Raw genomic sequence first — 24240 nt, 5'->3', positions numbered from 1 at the left:
GTAACTGTAAGTAACGCTGTTAAACTGTTTAACGTAAAATTGATAGCATTAACTTGAAATCTTCGGTTAACAAACACAACGACATTATAGTTACGTCACAGCGCAAAGTACAATAGTAACTGTATAATAAGTAACGCTGTTAAACTGTTTAATGTAAAATTGATAGCATTAACTTGAAATCTTCGGTTAACAAACACAACGACATTATAGTTACGTCACAGCGCAAAGTACAATAGTAACTGTATAGTAAGTAACGCTGTGTCTAGGTGTCCTAAAGTCGAACTCGGAATTTAATTCTAAGAATTATTTTGAGGTTAATATAGCAAAGGGAAAATATTCAGCTTCCGGAAAATTCTCGTCTGTTTTCATCTGGGCCTATTTCAGGAATGGGCCTAATGCTGCAGCATCAGTAGCACCCACCTTAATCCAGCCATGCTTGTACATTACAGTTGAAGTCAGAAGTTTCCATACAACTTCGGGTAAACTCTTTTAAACTCACTTTATAAACCCACCACAGATTTTATACTAGCAAACTATAAATTTGAAGACGACTACTCTGTGCAGGGCCAAAGTCATTTTTCTCCACCAATGCTCACAGACCTCAGCGTATTTCACTTTCTATTGTCGATATCACAATTCCAGTGGGTCACTCTGTTCATATTTGGTCGTATTTCCTGGCTGTCTTCACACAGCAGGTGGGTGGTGGGGGTGGCGGTTGCAGTGTGATGCGATGTGGTTTGTACCCGTTGTCATCATAAGTGGTGGTCCTCCCAGGCAAGCGCTGCTGTAGGCGCATTACCTGCAACGAAAGTGTTCAACTCCACGATCAGCTGGGAACCGATCAGATGATGCTGGTACCTCACTTTCATTTCTGATGTCCATCTCCAGATCACTTGCATCAAACTCGGAGTCTGACGAGTCACAGTCCTATTCAACAAAATTACGTAAAATGTCCACGGAGTATTTTGCTTTGCATATTCGCTTTGGTCTCTCACCAGATGTCGGTGCCATTTTAGAGGTGGTCTGCTCTTTGCCACTCATGCATGAGTAGGGAACTGAGGTTAAATCAACAAAGCCATGTAACTTTTATTTCTAGCAAAGAGAGTCAAACTAAAATGTATGGGTGAGTTCTGTTGCAGTTTACAGCTGATTACCGTCCTCTACTCCTGAATTTTGATAAAAGTCGACATCAGCCCTGAAAGAGTTAAAGTGTTTAACTTGAGCCGAACACTTTAGGTCGCCCTACACAAGCTTCTTTTACAATATGTTGCTGGAATTTTGGCCCATCCCTCCAGACAGAACTGGTGTAACTGGGACAGGTTTGTAGGCCTCGTTGATTGCACACACTTTTTCAGTTTGATTGAGGTCAGAACTTTGTGATGTCCACAAGAATACCTTGACCTTGTTGTCCCAAAGCCATTTTGCCACAACTTTGGAGGTCTGCTTGGGGTCCTCGTCCATTTGGGAGACCAATTTGTGCAAGAACTTCAACTTCCTTGCTGAGCTCTTGAGATGTTGCTGCAGTGTATCTCCATCATTTTCCTTCCTCGTGATGCCATCTATTTTGTGAAGTGCACCAGTCTCTCCTGCAGGAAAGCCAACCAACAACATGATGCTCCCACCCCCATGCTTGATGGTTGGGATAGTGGTGTTTGATGAGGGGACATTGAACGTAAATGATTTTAACGCAAGGCTGCAACATAACAAAATGTGTTATGCCATTGCAGTACAGACGGACCTTCACCTCTCAGACTTGTAGGGCTTAATTTAATGGCTTGTTGTCATCACAACTGAAGTCCTGATGTTTGCTCTTTGAATATAACAAGCATATAAACCTAAATAGAGAATCATCTCATCTGGGTTACATCCTACATATTTCACTGAGATGGATTTCAGCCCCCCGAAGCCATAAATATGTGGATTGCTGAAAACGAACAAGATGGTTCCATTCTCTCACCTTTAATTCCTGGATGTCCTTCATATCCTTCAGCTCCTTGTCAAAAGTTCTTATGGCTTTGCGTATCTTCTCCACCTTGGGGTAAGAACAATGACAAAGTTACTGAGTGCTACTCGCGGAACGTTCAATTTGGCATGCGTGGTATGCGTCACGCCTCGCACCCGTTTACATTCATCCATCCATTTTTCAACCCACTGAATCCGAACACAGGGTCACGGGGGTCTGCTGGAGCCAATCCCAGCCAACACAGGGCGCAAGGCAGGGAACCAATCCCGGGCAGGGTGCCAACCCACCGCAGGACACACACAAACACACCAAGCACATACTAGGGCCAATTTAGAATCGCCAATCCACCTAACCTGCATGTCTTTGGACTGTGGGAGGAAACTGGAGTGCCCGGAGGAAACCCACGCAGACACGGGGAGAACATGCAAACTCCACGCAGGGAGGACCCGGGAAGCGAACCCAGGTCCTCGTCAATTCCTTAACCATTGGCATGGTTTTGTTTTATTTTGTTTGTTACCCTCAATGAGATTCTAAGCCTGCAGAGATGGAGTCTGGTTATGAATGAGGACACACACTCAGTAAGAGACGGAGAATTTATAATGGAGGAGATTACCAAAGATCAAACACATCTGTCAAAATGTTAACCAAAACTCCTTAACACCAAAATCTCAACCAAAAACCAAGAATTGACAAGTCAACACTGCCGTTACCCTAATTTCAAATACCTCTGAACATTCCTTTAGCATTCTGGGAAGACTGATGAAGCTACCCTCTCACATCGATGGCACCCGTTGGCTGTAGACTTGAAGAGAGGCACAACAAGCCTGTCCGAATTTACAGCACTCGATGCGTTACACAGGGTGGGCTGTAGGACCACCGCCCATTCTGTTAGGCTTTAGGGAGTCGTGATATGGTTTCGCTACTGTTTCGATATTTTTCATTTGTACTTGAATTGGGGGTTTGCTTGTGAGGTCGAGGACTCTGTTCCCGTTATGTTTTCACTCAGATCTTGGACGCCATTTCAGGTCCTGAAACGCCACCATTTTGAGTCCTTGCTTGTGATCTCAGAGGTCGTGACCTGTTTGTAATCGACGCATTGGGATAAAAGGACATCTAGGGGGTTTGTTTCCTAATCTGATTTGTGGATACCAAAAACACCTTTGCTCTAAATATTCTCACGTTGTTTAGTTCGGTTTTCACCTCTTGCTTGTTCTTTCAACTTCGATTTTTGCCTCACTTCTTGGCATCTGTTTTTTCTTTTACAAGGGCCCCCCCCCCTTACCGCTTGCTTCGCTCGCCAACACCCAGACCCAGCCACTCCGCATCTCTGCTGATGGCGTATGTGGATTTCACTTTCATCAAACAACAAATCTTAAGTCTCGCGGATACGCCTCTTCATTGGGAGGTAACACGACTTTTCACTGATGGCAACACGAATTAGACAATCTACAAGTCTCCGACATAAAGTTTATTCAATCTCTTTTTGCTGTAAAAGTGTTTTTGATATTTGGACTTCATTCTTCACACATTTTACACTTCACATCAACATTTTGTCATAACATGAAAAAAAGTTTCTGTTTTAGTTATGAGTTCAACACTTCTACATTTACACAGATCATTGTAGACACGGAACACACGTGAAATGTATGGATTCCAAATAACGATATTCTTCTTCTTTGCTCCCGTTAGGGGTTTCTACAGCAGATCATCTTCTTCCATATCTTTCTGTTCTCGTCATCTTGCTCTGTTACACCCATCACCTGCATGTCCTCTCTCACCACATCCATAAACCTTCTCTTAGGCCTTCCTCTTCTCCTCTTGCCTGGCAGCTCTATCCTTAGCACCCTTCTCCCAATATACCCAGCATCTCTCCTCTGCACATGTCCAAACCAACGCAATCTCGCCTCTCTGTCTCCCAACCTGAGCTGACCCTCTAATGTCCTCATTTCTAATCCTGTCCATCCTCGTCACACCCAATGCAAATCTTAGCATCTTTAACTCTGCCACCGTCTCCAGCCCATATAACATACAGTAGCTGGTCTCACTACCATCCTGTAGACCTTCCCTTTCACTTCTGCTGATACCCGTCTGTCACAAATCACTCCTGACACTCTTCTCCACCCATTCCACCCTTCTTGCACTCTCTTTTTCACCTATCTTACAAATAAATAAATAATGATATATTATTTAGCCTATACAATTCCAGACACCTCACTCCCAGAAACACAGACTTGAGCTGGGAGAACTTTGTGTCCCACTTCAGCTGCATCAGTGGTGGGATGGGATAGCAGGCTGCCTGCTGCCAGTGCTGATTGACACATTTGCAAAACAGATTCTGATGAGGAGGTGCGAGGCAATTTAAGGTGGCCCGGCATTATGACTTTTTTCGTAGACTTCAGGGACTCTAGTGTTAAGAAATGTAAGAATTTTACAGAGGCCCAAAATAAAAAAAACTGTGCATCATTATTGAACTCCTTGGGCCAAGAAACCTTAAAAATTACAACATACAGAAGGCAACCGATGCTTCAGGAAGGCATATCCAAAGTGATGGAGGAATGATTCCCACACCACCCCTTTCTTACCTGCTTCCTGTATGGAGTGATGATACCGATCTCCTTCGGAGAGATTTGGGAGATCCCTTTCTTGCCCTGGGTTTGCAGAATCTTCTTCAGATATGTGACAACTTCCTCGATTTCAGCAACATTGAAGAATGAGGGACTGTTCTCCTCCCTTTCGTCCTGCCCCATTACCCCCTTGAAGATGACTGGAAAACCCTGGAGAGGAACCAGATAGGAGAGATGATACCAGTGCTTACAGAAGGTACGTTCAGCAGCCATCTAAAGGACCTCTGTTCATTGGCTGCACATCAAATGCAGTTCCTGGTATGTGTGGACTGTACAAACTTGCATGCGAATTTAATAGAAATAATGTTAACATACACCAGATTTTCTTATTACAGTATTCAGCTAAATATTTGCAAGATAACACATGGACTTTATCAAAATATAACGATACAATCTATTAAAAAAGTGCAATTCATAATTCATGACAATACCACGACAGTGTGAAATGCGATGCGGTGTCACATGTGGAAATTAGCAGGGCCTCTTCTTCTAGAAAAGTATATGCTGAGTCTCAATATGCGGGATGTCAGAGTCATAACTCACGGTGATGTCATGTCAGTCGGCTATCATTAGCAATACGTGTTTATGTGCATTAATATTCGGACTATGGAATGTTTTCAAAGACGTAGATGTACAGAATTTGACATTGAAGAGGGATTTTTAAAAGGTTGCTCTTAGAAGCATCTCAAATATATATATATATACAGTATATATATATATATACATATATATAGAAGCTATATATATATATATTTGAGATGCTTCTATATATAATATATATATATATATTCATGGTATTTGTAGTCTGAATCACAGTCTGATTGTATGGGTGGTTACCTACCAGGTAACGCTTGTGGTTGTCAGCAAGTCGGCTAACATCCGCCACGGTGCCCTCTTTCAGTTGCAAGAAGCAGATCATAGAATGGTTGAAATAGTTTACTGTTAAATAATGCAATGAGTACGCGACACGTGTTTCGCCCTAATTCTGGTCTCATCAGGCGTACACACTCACTGCACCCTCTCTGTACACCTGATGAGCCCAGAATTAGGGCGAAACACGTGTGGCGTACTCATTGCATTATTTAACAGTAAACTATTTCAACCATATATATATATATATATATATATATATATATATATATATATACACACACACACACTAGCCATCCCCCACGGCTTCACCCGCTTATTAGTAAAACAGGACAGTGCGGAGGGTCCCGCTCAGCTCTCTACTCCTGACGTCACTCTTCCCCCTCCACTTGGCCTGCAGCCTCTCTCTTGGATTCTCACTAATACATCGCTTCTGCAAGTGAACTATGATTCTTAGCACAATGAGAGGTGTCGCAAAATCAACCGGAATGTTCAAGCAAATTCTAGAAAAAAAATCCGTGAAGTAGTTCTTCTCGGATTCTCACTAATAAATCGGTACCGCAAGCAAACTATGATATTTAGCGTGACGAGAAAGTTGCAAAAATCTGACTGTTCAAGCAAATTATAGAAAAAAAATGATCTAAATCCATTAAGTAGTTCTCTCGTGAAAAGATGGCAGACATACAAACGGGTCTAAAAAACTATAAGAAATTCTGCGCTTGGACCACAAAATTTTTAAGACCATTTCATAGCGAGCACCTATGGGCTAAGGGTAACCTACATTTCAAATTTCATGTCCTCATGGTTTGGGAGATTTCGTGATGAGTGAGACAGTGGTATTTGGCTTTTATTATATATAGATATATACTGGAGAAGTTGAGAAATCCACTCGAATGGGACACAAAACCTCAGAAGTGGGGCCTCCTTAGGCGCGGAGCCTGGGGGCAGTTGCCCCACTTGCCACCCCAAGTCGCCATTCTTGACTGGCTGGATGTAGACAATGACGAGTCCAATCCTAATTCCTTCTTATAAGGGGTATCTTCAAGTTTTAGAACCCCCCCCCCCCCCACTGATACGGACTCAGAGTGAGATGGTAATGTTAGATGGTAATGAAGATACGACTCGAATACTAAGCGGCTGTTTAGAGCGGCCTTTAAACCGCTGCTCGATTGACGTCACATGCATTGCACATCCTGTGGAATTGTGGGAAGGTTGCTAGGACAACAGGAAATACCAAAAGCCCCAAAACAGCTGTGCCGAAGGGAACAAAGATGGCATCACAGCATACCAACAAAAAAGGAAATCATAACCGGCGAGTCCTAAAACCGCCACGTCATAAACCCGCTCTAGTCTACTGAAGTAATAATGAAAATAAACGTGCAAAGGCTTTCATGGGAATCCGTCAAACTCGGATAATTGAACTGAAGTCTCCCCAATCTTTAAACCATTGTGCCAATGATATTTTTTGTGTTAACTTCTGGAACTTTTCCCTGTGGCAACCACCGACATCAATTCATCAAACTCAAATAATTGCGCCTCCATCTTGACGATTTGTATCCCATCGTGCCAATGACATAACTCAAATAAAGTTCTAGGACCGCTCTCTGTGGCGACTGCTGACAGGAAACGTCTATCTATACACAAAATGTCAAAACAAAAATAACAAGCAACGATGAGCCGTTTCGAAACACAAAAATATGAAAAACGAGTAGAAAAATAACCACAAGGAAAAACCCGGAGCAAGGGATGTGAATCATGGCACCTCACTCCATAATGGTTTGCTTCCAGTGTTATCGCCAGTTTCACACCCATTGACACACTTCGCCCTGAGTGCCCATATCTTTCAATTTGATACTCGACCACTCAGGTGGGACCTTATCAAATGCCTTCTTAAAATCAAGATGAGAAATATCCTTGCCCACATTTCATAGACTAAGCCTCGTCGATGACCAGACACCAACATGCCAATGCACCCGCAGACTCTCACCGGTTTTGGCAGATGTTCCCAGCTGCAGTAGGAATTCCTGATGATCTCATCTGCAAACACTTGCAGCTCATCTTCATAGAAGAGCCCATTGGGGATATTGAGGATGTCTGGATGTGACCTGTTGTAATAAAATTAACAAAATGCCGGTGGGTCAGAGGATTCAAGTGCAACTTCTGTTATGAAAATGGGAGTCTGTTCAGGCTGACCGACTTCAATTACACCTACGCTCACCGGCCACTTTATTAGGTACACCGGTTCAACTGCTTGTTGACACAAATATCTAATCAGCCAATCACAGGGCAGCAAATCAATATGCATTTTGGGATGTAGACATCGTCAAGGCGACCTGTTGAAGTTCAAACTGAGCATCATAAATGTACAAGAAAGGTGACTGAAGTGACTTTGAACGTGGAATACAGTAGCTGCTGGTGCCACACGGGCTGCTCAGAGGATTTCAGAAACTGCTAATCTACTGGGATTTTCACGCACAACCATCTCTAAGGTTTACAGAGAATGGTCCAGAAAAGGGAAAATATCCATTGAGTGACACTTCTCTGGGCGAAAATACCTCGTTGATGCCATTTGTCAGAGGAGAATGGCCAGACTGGTTTGAACAGATAGAAACGCAACAGTAACTCAAACCGAGGTATGCAGAAGACCATCTTTGAACACACAACATGTCAAACCTTGAAGCAGATGGGGGGGCTACAGCAGCAGGAGACCACAGCAGGTGCCACTCCTGTCCGCTAAGAACAGGAAACTGAGGCTACAACTCACACATGGGGCTCACCACAGAAGATTGTCTGGTCTGATGAGTCTCGATTTCTGCAGTGACATTTGGATGGTAGGTCAGAATTTGGCATCAACAACATGAAAGCAGGGATCCATCCTGCTTTGTATCAACAGTTCAGGCTGGTGGTGGTGGTGTAATGGTGGGGGGGATATTTTCTTGACACACTTTGGGCCCCACAGTAACAACTGAGTATCATTTAAATGCCACAGCCTACCAGAGTGTTGCTGCTGACCATGTCTATCCCTTTATGACTGCTCTGTCCCCATCTTCTGATGTCTACTTCCAGCACGATAACACACCATGTCACAAAGCTCACATCATCTCAAGGATGACAAGGCGTTCACTAGACTCAAATGGCCTCCACAGTCACCAGATCCCAATCCAATAAAGCACCCGTGGAATTTGGTGGAATGGGAGACTCGCATCATGGATGTCCACCAAACAACTCTGCAGCTACTGCTTGATGTTATCATGTCAACGTGGACCCTGAGGAATGTTTCCAGCACTTTGTTCAATCGATGCCAAGAAAAATCATGGCAGTTCTGGGGGCCAAAGGGGGTCCAACCCAGTACTAGCAATTCTGAACCCAAGAGACCCTCAGGTTTAACACAAATGAGGCTAAACACACAAAATATCCAGGAGCTTTCCCATCCCCACATACAGACCTGTAGTTCCGGAGCAGTTTTGTCACAAACTGACTGTTGTAAGTCCCGTGTTCCCCGGTCTTCTGATACAAGCTGTTCTGGGTCATTAACCTCTCCAGCAAGGACACATCTACAAGAGAAACGAAAAGGTGGCATGGCTGACAGGATGGAACACGCCGCTTCAGGGGTTTATTAGTCAAAATCTCGAGATTTAGGAACCGACACACTCCTCAAACAAAGTATGGACCTCGTCATGTGATTTGTGAAGGGACTTGACAACATCATTCCAAAAAGAAAAAAAAAAAAACAACAAACAGTTAAAGATGAGACGTTTTATCAGAAACCCAGAGGCAGCAGTACACCAACTCCTCACACTAAAACGAGGAAACGTAGCCATTGTGACTCCAAAGAGTGAAAGCAAAATGCAACGTGGATTTTTAAGTGTTATTATTTGGTGGTTTGTTAACTTAGGGGGCTTTGCCCCCTGCTCGCTTTGCTCGGCAACCCCCGTGCCTGCACTACATGCTAGCCACTTTGTGGTTCTGCCGCTCGCGTATGGGGATGCGGATGTACAATTTACTAACTATTTTACATTACAGCAAGTAATTAACCAAATTAAAAAATAGTAAAATGTAATAATTTGAAAGTACAGTGCATCTGGAAAGTATTCACAGCACATCACTTTATCCACATTTTGTTATGTTACAGCCTTATTCCAAAATGGATTAAATTCATTTTTTTCCTCAGAATTCTACACACAACACCCCATAATGACAACATGAAAAAAGTTTACTTGAGGTTTTTGCAAATTTATTAAAAATAAAAAAATTCAGAAAGCACATGTACATAAGTATTCACAGCCTTTGACATGAAGCTCAAAATTGAGCTCAGGTGCATCCTGTTTGCCCTGATCATCCTTGAGATGTTTCTGCAGCTTCATTGGAGTCCACCTGTGGTAAATTCAGTTGACTGGACATGATTTGGAAAGGCACACACCTGTCTATAGAAGGTCCCACAGTTGACAGTTCATGTCAGAGCACAAACCAAGCATGAAGTCAAAGGAATTGTCTGTAGACCTCCGAGACAGGATTGTCTCGAGGCACAAATCTGGGGAAGGTTACAGAAAAAAAAGGTCCCAATGAGCACAGTGGCCTCCATCATCCGTAAGTGGAAGAAGTTCAAAACCACCAGGACTCTTCATAGAGCTGGCCGGCCATCTAAACTGAGCGATCAGGGGAGAAGGGCCTTAGGGAGGTGACCAAGAACCTGATGGTCACTCTGTCAGAGGTCCTCTGTGGAAAGAGGAGAACCTTCCAGAAGGACAACCATCTCTGCAGCAATCCACCAATCAGGCCTGTATGGTAGAGTGGCCAGACGGAAGCCACTCCTTAGTAAAAGGCACATGGCAGCCCGTCTGGAGTTTTCCAAAAGGCACCTGAAGGACTCTCAGACCATAAGAAAGAAAATTCTCTGGTCTGATGAGACAAAGATTGAACTCTTTGGTGTGAATGCCAGGTGTCACGTTTGGAGGAAACCAGGCACCGCTCATCACCAGGCCAATACCATCCCTACAGTGAAGCATGGTGGTGGCAGCATCATGCTGTGGGGATGTTTTTCAGTGGCAGGAACTGGGAGACTAGTCAGGATAAAGGGAAAGATGACTGCAGCAATGTACAGAGACATCCTGGATGAAAACCTGCTCCAGAGCGCTCTTGACCTCAGACTGGGGCGACGGTTCATCTTTCAGCAGGACAACAACCCTAAGCACACAGCCAAGATATCAAAGGAGTGGCTTCAGGACAACTCTGTGAATGCCCTTGAGTGGCCCAGACTTGAATCCGATTGAACATCTCTGGAGAGATCTTAAAATGGCTGTGCACCGACGCTTCCCATCCAACCTGATGGAGCTTGCGAGGTGCTGCAAAGAGGAATGGGCGAAACTGGCCAAGGATAGGTGTGCCAAGCTTGTGGCATCATACTCAACAAGACTTGAGGCTGGAATTGCTGCCAAAGGTGCACTGACAAAATATTGAGCAAAGGCTGTGAATACTTATGGACATGGGATTTCTCAGCTTTTTTATTTTTAATAAATTTGCAAAAATCTCAAGTAACCTTTTTTCATGTTGTCATTATGGGGTGTTGTGTGTAGAATTCTGAGGAAAAAAATGAATTTAATCCATTTTGGAATAAGGCTGTAACATAACAAAATGTGGAAAAAGTGATGAGCTGTGAATACTTTCCGGATGCACTGTAAATTATGTTTCATTTTGCGTTAGAGTTTTTTGTTGCGTTATATGATTTCATTCTGTTTGGCAAATAAATACATTTTAAACTTACACGTTTACTGTAAAACATCAGTAAAAACTATTTTTTGAATTAAATTTTCATTAATATTGCATTGAATTTTGATTCTGTGTTTGTTGTTACATTGTGACAACGCAACGTATACTGCCTGTGAGAGAATTTCGTTTCTTTCTTTCTAATAAATAAAACGAGATTTTTTCAAGTCCCGCCCTCCTCCCAACCATATTCAGCCACGCCCACAGTCCTCTCACGTCTCATTGGTGTGAATGCTTTTCTCAGACACCGTTCCTGCTCTCTCAGCTCTTATAAATTTTAACATTTTCCTCACTTTAAGTTCCCAATTAAAGAAGACGTTGTGTGAGACAGCCACCAGCTCAGTCCGGCCGGGACGTCTCAGAACGGGAAGAATGGAGAAGGGCAGCCTTTCCAGGACACTGCCTACCCCAGGACGCTAGGTGGCAGCTCCCCTGGACGGTAACTGTACCACGGATTCCCTCAGGGCATCATGGGACATGGAGTCCATTTTCTCAGCCCTGTTGGGTGCCGTGGGTTCTGCCAGGGGGAGCTCATAAAGGACCTGGGGACTCCTACTTTTCCTACAACCTGGAAGTAATTTGGAGTTACGAGGACGGAAGCCCACAGTACTTCAGGGATGCGTGAGGACTGATGATGTGGCATTTGACCTGGAAGGTGGTCATGGAATATATAAAGGACTATTCGAGACCCAGCAAAGAGAGCCGGAGTTGCGAGGTTGGGTGACGAAGCTGCTGGGAGTGGAGGATTATTGATCATTGAGAACTGTGGCGATTGTGGTGCTTTGTGCACTTTATTGAAGAAGAAAATAAAAAATTATACTTGGTGCTTTTATACGTGTGTCCTGAACGTCTGTCTGTTGGGTTTCACGGGGCAACAGCGCCCCCTAGCGTCCACAACGTATTATGTCCAAATCTTATTGCAAGAATTTCATCATGAAGGGTTACCAACAGAAGTAATCCTAGCACCGAGAAACGATAAAGTCAAACGAATTTATGCCAAAAATATCAATCGGTTACACTGTAAATTGGTTAAATGCATATCAATAGACTATGCAGAAACAGTAGGTGGTGATGGTGCGGAAGATGAAAACATCAACTTACAATATCACAAAGAAATCTACAACCGTTAACACTGTCTGGTCTTCCACCACACGAATTACTGTTGAGGGAAGGTTGTATCCAAGAAAGGTAATGTCGTACATCTTCAGGGGATAACATTAGACAACAAAGGAGATCTTAATATGCCATTCATATTAAAACGTTTACAGTTTCCCGTTAGAATAGCTTTTGCAAAGACAATTAACAAATCACAGAGACAAACATTTAAAAAAAGTCGTTTTATTTATTAGAGAGAAAGAAACGAAATTCAATCACGGGCGGTTATCTTTTGCGTTGTCACGATGCAAATCCAAACACAGAATCGAAATTCGATGCGATATTGACAAAAATGTAATTCAAAAAATTGTTTTTACAGTAAGAGTGTAAAAGTATTTCAGTGTTAATTTCAAAGCCAAACAAAACCAAATCGTATTAGATAGATAGATAGATAGATAGATAGATAGATAGATAGATAGATAGATAGATAGATAGATAGATAGATAGATAGATAGATAGATAGATAGATAGATAGATAGATAGATAGATACTTTATTAATCCCAGGGGGAAATTCACATACTCCAGCAGCAAAAAATATTAAATTAAAGAGTAATAAAAAATGCAGGTAAAAAACAGACAATAACTTGAATAATGTTCAACGTTTACCCCCCTGGTGGAATTGAAGAGTCGCATAGTTTGGGGGAGGAATGATCTTCTCAGTCTGTCAGTGGAGCAGGACAGTGACAGCAGTCTGTCGCTGAAACTGCTCCTCTGTCTGGAGATGATCCTGTTTAATGGATGTAGTGGATTCTCCATAATTGATAGGAGCCTGCTGAGTGCCCGTTGCTCTGCTATGGATGTCAAACCGTCCAGCTCCATGCCAACAATAGAGCCTGTCTTCCTCACCAGTTTGTCCAGGCGTGAGGCGTCCTTCTTCTTAATGCTGCCTCCCCAGCACACCACTGCGTAGAAGAGGGCACTCGCCACAACCATCTGATAGAACATCTGCAGCATCTTACTGCAGATGTTGAAGGATGCCAGTCTTCTAAGGAAGTATAGTCGGCTCTGTCCTCTCTTGCACAGCGCATCAGTATTGGCAGTCCAGTCCAGTTTATCGTCCAGCTGCACTCCCAGGTATTTATAGGTCTGTACCATCTGCACACAGTCACCTCTGATGATCACGGGGTCCATGAGGGGCCTGGGTCTCCTAAAATCCACCACCAGTTCCTTGGTTTTGCTGGTGTTCAGCTGAGGGTGGTTTAAGTCGCACCATTTAACAAAGTCCTTGATGAGGTTTCCATACTCCTCCTCCTGACCATTCCTGATGCAGCCCACGATAGCAGTGTCGTCAGCAAACTTTTGCACATGGCAGGACTCCGAGTTATATTGGAAGTCTGATATATATAGGCTGAACAGGACCGGAGAAAGTACAGTCCCCTGCGGCGCTCCTGTGTTGCTGACCACAATGTCAGATCTGCAATTCCCGAGACGCACATACTGAGGTCTGTCTGTAAGATACCATGATCCATGCCACCAGGTATGAATCTACTCCCATCTCTGTCAGCTTGTCCCTAAGGAGCAGAGGTTGGATTGTGTTGAAGGCGCTAGAGAAGTCTAGAAACATAATTCTTACAGCGCCACTGCCTCTGTCCAAGTGGGAGAGGGATCAATGTAGCATATAGATGATGGCATCTTCCGCTCCCACCTTCTCCTGGTATGCGAACTGCAGAGGGTCGAGGGCGTGTTGAACCTGTGGCCTCAGGTGGTGAAGCAGCAGCCGCTCCATGGTCTTCATCACATGTGATGTTAGAGCGACAGGCCGGAAGTCATTCAGCTCACCAGGACGTGATACCTTTGGGACTGGGGTGATGCAAGATGTTTTCCAAAGCCTCAGGACTCTCCCCTGTTCCAGGCTCAGGTTGAAGATGCGCTGTAGAGGACCCCCTAGCTCTGATGCACAGACCTTCAGCAATCGTGGCGATACTCCATCTGGACCTGCTGCTTTGCTGGCACGAAGTTTCCTCAGCTCTCTGCTCACTTGCGCTGCTGTAATTGTGGGTGGGGATGTCTCTCCTATGTTGGTATCAGCAGAAGGATGTGTAGAGAGTGCAGTACTCTGAGGTGAGAGTGAGAGTGGGTTAGGGTGGTCAAACCTGTTAAAGAAGTTGTTCATTTGGTTTGCTCTCTTCACGTCTCTCTCGATGGTGGTACCCCGCTTTGAGCTGCAGCCAGTGATGATCTTCATCCCATCCCACACTTCCTTCATGCTGTTGTTCTGCAACTTCTGCTCCAGCTTTCTCCTGTACTGCTCCTTCGCCGCCCTGAGCTGGACTCGGAGTTCCTTCTGCACGCGCTTGAGCTCATGCTGATCACTGTCTTTAAAGGTCTTTAAATGAATAACTCATAACGCAACATTTCACATTATTTACCTTCAAATTATTACATTTTACTATTTTTTACTATGGTTAATTACTCGCTGTTATGTAAAATAGTTAGTTCTATTATGCATATGTAACAATTCCCATGAAAATTACAATCTGTTTAAATTGTACATCCGCATCCCCACATGCGAGTGGGAGAGACGCAAGTGGCCAGCGTGTAGTGCAGGCCCAGGGGTTGGCGAGCGAAACGAGCAGACAGCAAAGCCTCCTAGTTTTTTAAAAGTATAAGCAGGTCAGGTAAACAACCCTAAATAACATACAAGTAACAAAGTTCTATACTATAAAGATCGATGCTTCCAATCCTGACCTTTTAATTTAGTATCGATATTACACGTTTTCAGTAATATGCAAGTGTATTAGTGTATTTATTTTTGAAAAGCACTTGACGGTGACAACACAATTATTAAACAGGTCATATTGTGTAAAATGGGAGCTGCTTCTTCATCGCCCTGCATTCACACTGCCAGTGCTGCAGTCCACCAGCCAAAGCAGCGGGACTGTGTATTTGAGGCAACTACAGAAAGAAAGTGAAACATTGTTTGGAGTTATTTTTACTCAGCTGAGTGAACCAAATGTGTTATGGGTCAGAAGACCATACATTACTGCAGCAACACCACAAGCCTGGAAGTCAGTCACATTGCTGAACACGAGGAGTAACAACAGAGGTGATCAGAAAAAAGCAGAGGTGCACAGGCACAGCTGCCACAGCGCTGTAGTCAACTCCTAAAGAAGGCAGTGCCCACCTAATGTTAGTACTGTAAACTGGTGTAGGGTTGTTGTAATTGTATGAATAGAAAATCGCCTTAGTCAGTGGGTGGGCATCTCTGGCAGGGTCTTAAATTGGTTTGAATCCTACCTGGCAGGTAGAAAATTCTTTGTTAGTTGTGATAATTATACTTCAAAGACCCATGATATTCTATATGGTGGTCCACAAGGCTCTATCCTGGGTCTGCTGCTCTTTTCGATTTACATGCTTCCGTTAGGTCAGATTATCTCAGGGCATAACGTGAGCTACCACAGCTATGCTGATGACACGCAGCTGTATTTATCAATAGCAACTGATGACCCTGACTCTGCTGTTTCACTAACACAATGTCTTACTTGTTGTGTTTCTGAATGGATGAGTAGTAATTTTCTCAAGCTAAATAAAGAGAAAACAGAAATTTTAGTGATTGGCAATAATGGATATAATGAGGTTATTAGAAACAAATGTGATGCATTAGGATTAAAAGTCAAGACGGAGGTAAAGAATTTAGTGGTAACTGTTGACTGTGACCTGAATTTTAAATCGCATATTAATCAGATCACTAGGACAACATTTTTTCACTTAAGAAATATAGCAAAAGTTAGACCTCTAATATCATTGAAAGATGCTGAGAAACGAGTTCACGCTTTTGTTTTCAGTCGACTAGATTACTGTAATGCACTCCTCTCAGGAATACCCAAAAAAGACATCAATCAGTTATAACGAGTGCAGAAGGGAGCTGACAGAATCTTAACTAGGAAAAGAAAATCCGAGCACATCACCCCAGTCTAGGCATCACTACACTGGTTACCTGTGTCATTTAGAACTGACTTTAAAATACTGCTGATTGTTTATAAAGCCTTCAATAATCTGCTCCATCTTATATCTCAGGATGTCTGTCACCTCACACTCCAAATCACAACCTTAGATCTTCAAATGAGTGTCTGCTTAGAATTCCAAGAGCTAAACTTAAAAGAAGTGGTGAGGCGGCCTTCTGCTGTTATGCATCTAAATTCTGGAATAGCCTGCTAATAGGAATTCGTCAGGCTGATACGGTAGAGAATTTTAAAAAAGTGCTAAAAACACATTACTTTAACATGGCTTTCTCATAACTTCATTTTAATTTAATCCTGATGCTCTGCATATTCAATTAATTATCATTACTATTCACGGTGGCTCCAAAATCCGTACTAATCCCTACTCTCTCTGCTGTTCTGTTTCCGGTTTACTGTGGTGGCGATCTGTGCCACCACCACCTGATCAAAGCACCGTGATGTCCCCACATTGATGGATTAAAGGCCAGAAGTCCACATGACCTTCATTATCAAGTCCTTCCATGAGAACCCTGAATACAATGAGGACTGATTGAGGTCATTTATGTGAGGTAGAATGCCTAGAGGGCGCTGGGTGGTCTTTGTGGCCTCGGACCCCCTGCAGATTTTATTTTTTATCTCCAGCCGTCTGGAGTTTTTTTGTTTTTTCTGTCCTCCCTGGTCATTGGACCTTACTTTTATTCCATGTTAATTAGTGTTCCCTTGTTTTAATTGTTATTTATTTTTTATTTTTTCTCTTTCTTCATCATGTAAAGCACTTTGAGCTATATTGTTTGTATGAAAATGTGCTATAGAAATAAATGTTGTTGTTGTTGTTGTAATGGATGTCTGTTTTTAGAGAGGAGTATATTTGGTGTGTGTGTGTGTGTTTGTGTGTGTCCTGCAGTGGGTTGGCACCCTGCCCAGGATTGGTTCCTGCCTTGTGCCCTGTGTTGGCTGGGATTGGCTCCAGCAGACCCCCGTGACCCTGTGTTCGGATTCAGCGGGTTGGAAAATGGATGGCTGGATGGATATTACATTTATAGCTTGATGAATGGACATACAAAGTGCGACCTAAACGTTTTTAGACGAGTTGCTTTTAAAGAGTACTGTGCATTACATCTAGTGGCCGACATCGTAACTACATAGTACTATGCTTCATGCAATGTAATTCATTGTAATTTTTCCCTGAAGGACGGAAAGTAAAAGCAGAATTCTACGTGGGTGTTTTGGATCGGCTACTGAAGAGAAGTCTATGAGTTAGAACAGCCAAATTCCAATCCAGCGAGCGGTTCCTTCTTCACGATAACATACCGTCTCATAATGCAGCAATTGTAACGAAGTTTCTGGCAAACAGGAATGTTGCGGTTTTTCACCACCCACCTTAAACTCGCCAGAACTTTCTCTTCCCCAAGTTAAGATGTCCCTTCAAAGGGCGGAATTTTCAAACAGTGGAAGGAATTCAGTGTGCATTGACAAAGGGAGCTTAACAACATTTCAAAAACTGTTTTCCTGGAGGGCATGAAGAAGTTGAAGGAAATGTACAAACAAGTGTGTCGATCAAGGAGGAATGTATCTTGAAGAATAAAAATAAATGATGTGTTTTATAACTGTTGTCTAAAAACTTTTGGGTCTCACCTTGTACTTAGGACACATTTTCAAACGTTATACTGTATATCTATTATAAAAGGAAATCTTGCGACGAGACTTTCTCGGAGATAATTTCAAGTCCCGCGAGATGAGACTTTTTGCCAAGAGATTTTGCCAAGTCCCGCCCTCCTCTCAAACATTTATAACCACGCCCACAGCCCAATCACTTCTCATTTGTGTGAATGCTATTGTCAGTCCCAGTCCCTGTGCGCTCAGCTTCAAGTGGGGTCGGAAATAAAAGACAAAGAGTAGAAGGCAAAGTCGAACGTCGTAAAGAGGTTCAAAAACATTGGCGTGGTACACATGCAGAGCAGGTTAGAGATTATGATAGTACAGTGGAACCTCGGTTTGCGAGCATAATTCGTTCCGGAAACGTGCTCGTATTCCAAAGCACTCGTATATCAAAGTGAATTTCCCCATAAGAAATAATGGAAACTCACATGATTTGTTCCACAACCCAAAACTATTCATATAAAAATGATTAATACAAAATATAAAGTAAAAATACATAAAACAAATGAACCTGCACTTTACCTTTGAAAAGAATCATGGCTGGTGTGAGTGAGTTTCTAAACTCTTGTGGGATTGCACCCAACGGGACAACACGCGGAAGAGCGTCCCAAAGCAATCGCAGTCTCCCAGCGCTGTAGCAGTTCGCCATAAAACCGAATCTGAAAAGATCACGGACATGCTATAAGCGCCTGCCTTCGATGGGTGATACAAGGAACAAGGAACATTATAAATGCACTGGGCCCTGCCTGACTGCTGTGTCTGTGTATAGGAGAGCGGCAGATCCCACTACAATAAATAACTGCGCTGTTGCTGTTTCAAGCTGAATAAAGCTGGTGTCACTAAAGTACTGAGACTCAGCTTCGTGTTTTTGGGTGCAAGACAGGGACTCGCACGTCACAGCACGCATGTGAGCGCGCGTGCACACACACACACACACACACACACACACACACACACGTGAACGAGCACGTGCGCGCACACACAGTCACAATGCTAATGCTGTAGTAAACACTATACGCTCATACAGATGTTGACTACATAAGTGAGGCACGCCGACTCAGACGGAGAATAGGAGACGATTGCCCACAATCCCGCAGCGAGAGAGAGAGAGAGAAGAACCATCAGCTCAGTTGTGATCACATGACACTCATCAGACAAAGCGTATACAGTACATACTACTCGTACTGCAAGACCTCGTTCGTTTATCAAGTCAAAATTTATTAAAAATTTTTGCTCGTCTTGCAAAACACTCGTAAACCAAGTTACTCACAAACCGAGGTTCCACTGTACTAAAATTCGAAAGTCTCAAAAAAACTGATAGTAAAGATCACATTAGTGCTAACAAAATGGAAATTATTACTTGGTGAAATAACGGAACAGCGAAAAGAGATATGAATATATGGACATAGGTGATACGACAGAAGTATGTAGATATTGTTCAGCTTTAAAGTTTAAGTCGGAGACTTGTAGATCGTCTAATTCATGTTGTCATCAGGGACAAGTAGTTTCTCTTCTCGATGAAGAGGCGTATCCGCGACAATTAAAAGGTTTGCTGTTTAGTGAAAGTGAAATCCACATTACGCGAGTGCGTGCTTTCATGGGTGTCGTTAGACAATTATATATATAGAAGATAATACATTTTATTTATATAGAGCCTTTCCCATGCTCAAGGCACTTACAGAATATAATAAAGAACGGGAGGGTATACGGTATATAGCATTGTACAAACCAGATAAATAAATAAATGAAGATTACGACAGTGAATTCTGAAAAACAAAACGGACAACATCATTGATGGTCTCGCACACACACAAACACAGGTTACATGAACATCGTGACAGAGAAGTAAACTGAGAGAAGGGTAATAAAGTCAAGTAGAGCTAAAAGCCTTCCTGAACAGATGAGTTTTGAGTTGTTTTTTAAAATAATTCATGATGTAAGCTGATTTAATTAATTTCAGTAGGTCCTTCCAGAGTCTGGGCGCTATACAGCTGAAGGCCCTGCTGTCACCCATGGAGTGTAGATTAGTGTGGGGCACAACAAGATTGCCAGAATCAGAGGACCTTAGTGGGCAGACAGGCACATAGTGATGGAGAAGGTCACTGATGTAGTTTGGCGTGAGGTTAAGGCTTTGTAGGTTATTAATAGGATTTTATATTCGATTCTGTAAGACACTGGGAGCCAGTGAACAAAGGTTTAAAAAGACTGGTGTAAGGAAGGCAATGCGGGCTGAATGCGTAACAATTAGCCATGTGGAGCAGCTACAATCAAAGCAAACAGTAAAGGGCCCTCCAAGAGACAAAAAACATACAAAACCCTGAAAAATAATAATAATTAAAATTAAAGATGTATCACTGCAGCTGATCTTGGCAATTTCTGGAACATTCTTATCCTATTGTTTTCCTATGGCTCTTGGTTCTAAGTACGAATCGCCTCAGACTGGACAAAACCAGGAAATAGACGCTGAAACTCTCGTCTCATGTTCATCTTTGCATCTCAAACCCCAAAGAGCAAAAACAAATGAATCGCACTTCAATACTTTTGGGCAAGACTGTGTGTGTGTGTGAGTGATGCTTTTTTTGGGTCTAACAAAAGTCATCCCAATAATATCATCGACAAACGCAACAAATGTCAAATGTGGACCAAACAAGAGTCTGACGGGTCTTACTCAAGCCGTGCTTGATGGCTACTGGAGACCTGAGGATGGGTCCCAACTGTTTTGGATCTCCGGCTAAAACCAGCTGTGTTCCAGTGTTCTTTATGGGATCAGACAAACTCAAGAGTCCTAGAAAGATGAAAAAAATAAAGAAAAGGAGGTTAAAAATTAAATATTTGTTCAGGACATTAAACAGAGACGCATTCCTGAGAGATAACAATAGAAAGACATTTTGAAGAACCCCACCAGAGATCTAAGAATGGTGTATTTAAATCACTTCTCTACATTTGCATGTATACAACCCAGCTTCTCAAGATTTACACTCACTCTACAGGATTTATATCTAAACAGGGGTATGAAAGGTGGAACGTGGAACTGGGACCCCCAACTACATTCCAAAGATGCATATGGTGGGTTGACTGGAGATTCAACCTTAGGCCGGTGTGACTGAAGAGGTGTAATGACCACATTTGGTTCCTGTCTCTACTGGGATAGGTTACTCCCCCCATCTCTGGATCTGCCAATCCCACCAACCACCCATAGTCCTCTTTCCTAGGATCTTGCAATAGAGAAGTAGAATAGGATCAATAGTGCAATAGGATCCTGTAATACAGAAGGTGAGGGGATGGATGGTGATGGATTGGTTACCACTGTTACCTCACAGCTGCAGAGTTCTGGGTTCAAATCCTGGGCAGGTCTGTGTCCAAATTACCCCTCACCCCCAAAACCCCATCTGAGCATGACCTTCTCCAAATAGTTATGAATCTTAGAAGGGATTTAAAAAGATCTCTACAAACAATTGGAAATCAACCATTCCAAAGTCCAAATGGCTGTCTACAAGATTTCAAACAAATACCAACTTGTCCAAGCCAAGTTGTCCCCAGCAAGATCAGACCAAGAGCAGAATATAAGATGGTGAAGGAAGTCCCTAAGAGCCCCAGAATTGTATCATGGGACCTCCGGGCAGCTCTTGCCACAGTTGATGTCAAAAAACATGAGTCTACCATTAGAAAGACAAACACAAATTAGACCTGGAAGATGAAGCGAAGAGAGGGTGCTGAGGAGATGGAAAGAGTACTTTGAGAGGCTGATGAATGAAGAGAATGAGAGAGAGATAAGAGGTTGGATGATGTGGAGATAGTGAATCAGGAAGTGCAACAGATTAGCAAGGAGGAAGTAAGGACAGCTATGAGGAGAATGAAAAATGGAAAGGCCGTTGGTCCAGATGACATACCTGTGGAAGCATGGAGGTGTTTAGGAGAGATGGCAGTGGAGTTTTTAACCAGATTGTTTAATGTAATCTTGGAAAGTGAGAGGATGCCTGAGGAGTGGAGAAGAAGTGTACTGGTGCCGATATTTAAGAATAAGGGAGATGTGCAGGACTGCAGTAACTACAGGGGGATAAAATTGATGAGCCACACCATGAAGGTATGGGAAATAGTAGTGGAAGCTCAGTTAAGAAGATGAGGTGATGATTAGTGAGCAGCAGTGTGGTTTCATGCCAAGAAAGAGCACCACAGATGCAATGTTTGCTATGAGGATGTTGAAGGAGAAGTTTAGAGAAGGCCAGAAGGAGTTGCATTGCATCTTTGTGGACCTGGAAAAAGCATATGACAGCTCGAGAGGAGTTGCGGTATTGTATGAGGAAGTCGGGAGTGGCAGAGAAGTACGTAAGAGTTGTACAGGATATGTACGAGGGAAGTGTGACTGTGGTGAGGTCTGTGGTAGGAGTCATGGAGGTGGGATTACATCAGGGATCGGCTGTGAGCCCTTTCTTATTTGCAATGGTGATGGACAGGTTGACAGACGAAATTAGACAGGAGTCCCCGTGGACGATGATGTTTGCTGATGACATTGTGATCTGTAGCGATAGTAGGGAGCAGGTTGAGGAGACACTGGACAGGTGGAGATATGCTCTAGAGAGGAGAGGAATGAAGGTCAGTAGGACCACCAAGACAGAATACATGTGTGTAAATGAGAGGGAGGTCAGTGGAATGGTGAGGATGCAGGGAGTAGAGTTTCTGAAGGTGGATGAGTTTAAATACTTGGGATCAACAGTACAGAGTAATGGAGATTATGGAAGAGAGGTGAAAAAGAGTGCTGGCAGGGTGGAATGGGTGGAGAAGAGTGTCAGGTGTAATTTGTGACAGACGGGTATCAGCAAGAGTGAAAGGGAAGGTCTACAGGACGGTAGTGAGACCAGCTATGTTATATGGGCTGGAGACGGTGGCACAGGAGACAGAGCTGGAGGTGGCAGAGTTAAAGATGCTAAGATTTGCATTGGGTGTGACGAGGATGATATGATGGGCGGCCACGGCCCGGGATGCCAACAGAGTGGAAGTACTAGGGGAGAGTGCATTGGTGAGGATATACCTCCTCTGGGACACTAGAGGGCAGATTCCCGCAGGGCATGTCAGGAGCTGGAGTTTGGTGAAGCCCTGTTGCGTTTCATGGGGGTCGCCGGGGGAGCTACAGAGCCCTATAGAGGACCTCCAGCGCACCTGGGAGTGATTCCAGGTAATACTGATGAGCCACCTGGAACACTCCCAGGACCTGAATAAGAGCCACCGCTTCACTCCATTGAATGGCCAGAGTCGGGAGGAAGAACAACAACATTTATTTATATAGCACATTTTCATACAAAAAAGTAGCTCAAAGTGCTTTACATAATGAAGAAAATAAAATAAAAATAAAAGACAAAATAAGAAATTAAAATAAGACATTAGTTAACATAGAAAAAAAGTAAGGTCCGATGGCCAAGGGGGACAGAAAAAACAAAAAATAAATAAATAAATAAATAAAATCTGCAGGGGTTCCAGGACACAGCCTGAGAAGGAATGGAGGCGGATGGACTGGACTGTGTGTTGCAGTGTTGGTGATTTGTAGCAAGGCCCTTAACCTGCAATTGCTGAGCACTTTGAGTAGTGAGAAAAGCGCTATATAAATGCAAAGAATTATTATTACTATTATCATTTGTGCACACTTTAAAACTATAAATAAACCGGGTGTTGAGTTTGAACCTGTGTCTTGCCTGTGTGTGTCCGGGTTAGGGAGGCTGTATGAACACTGGTGGCTTCACAATGGACAGGATTAGAAATAAGTACATCAGAGGGTCGGCTCAGGTTGGACAGTTGGGAGACAAAGTCAGAGAGGCGAGATTGTGTTGGTTTGGACATTTGCAGAGGAGAGTTGCTGGGTATATTGGGAGAAGGATGCTAAGGATAGATCTGCCAGGGAAGAGGAAAAGAGGAAGGCCTAAGAGAAGGTTTATGGATGTGGTGTGAGAAGACATGCAGGTCACCCAAGTGAGCTGGCCCAGTGATTAGGGCTGCGCCAAAATTAAAATCCCAGGCTGCTCACTCTAGGTGGACTCTGGACATTCTCACTCTGCCAATGTGAATTCCTTTTGGGAAGTCCGATTCCCAAAGAACGGTCAGGTGAGCTTGACTGGTGACTCCAATCTGGCCAGCTAAGAGTTAAGGGTGTGTGTGTGTGAGTCAGGAGATGTAGCAAGACTCTGGAACACCATCTGAGGCTGGTTCCTTGTGCTGAATTCTGCTCTGGCTTCTCTAACCGGAAAATGACCAGTGCCAGACCCCAGCAGCAAA

General features: G+C 43.3%; 1 protein-coding gene across 1 annotated transcript in view; it reads right to left on the bottom strand.

The window, feature by feature from the left end:
- Window positions 1-24240, bottom strand: part of LOC114647653 (putative helicase MOV-10) — a 160150-nt gene that overhangs the window by 34836 nt on the left and 101074 nt on the right. The window contains exons 15-19 of the mRNA XM_051924409.1: window positions 20645-20761; window positions 8903-9011; window positions 7445-7562; window positions 4546-4737; window positions 1958-2032 (exon numbers count right to left, since the gene is read on the bottom strand). Of these exons, the coding sequence (XP_051780369.1) occupies window positions 1958-2032; window positions 4546-4737; window positions 7445-7562; window positions 8903-9011; window positions 20645-20761 (611 nt within the window). The remainder of the gene's footprint in view (window positions 1-1957; window positions 2033-4545; window positions 4738-7444; window positions 7563-8902; window positions 9012-20644; window positions 20762-24240) is intronic.

This window comes from Erpetoichthys calabaricus, chromosome 3 (assembly GCF_900747795.2).
Source record: "Erpetoichthys calabaricus chromosome 3, fErpCal1.3, whole genome shotgun sequence".
NCBI classification, from domain to species: Eukaryota; Metazoa; Chordata; class Cladistia; order Polypteriformes; family Polypteridae; genus Erpetoichthys; species Erpetoichthys calabaricus.
Note: the sequence above shows the minus strand (reverse complement) of the source record. Positions and strands in the feature narration are given on the sequence as shown.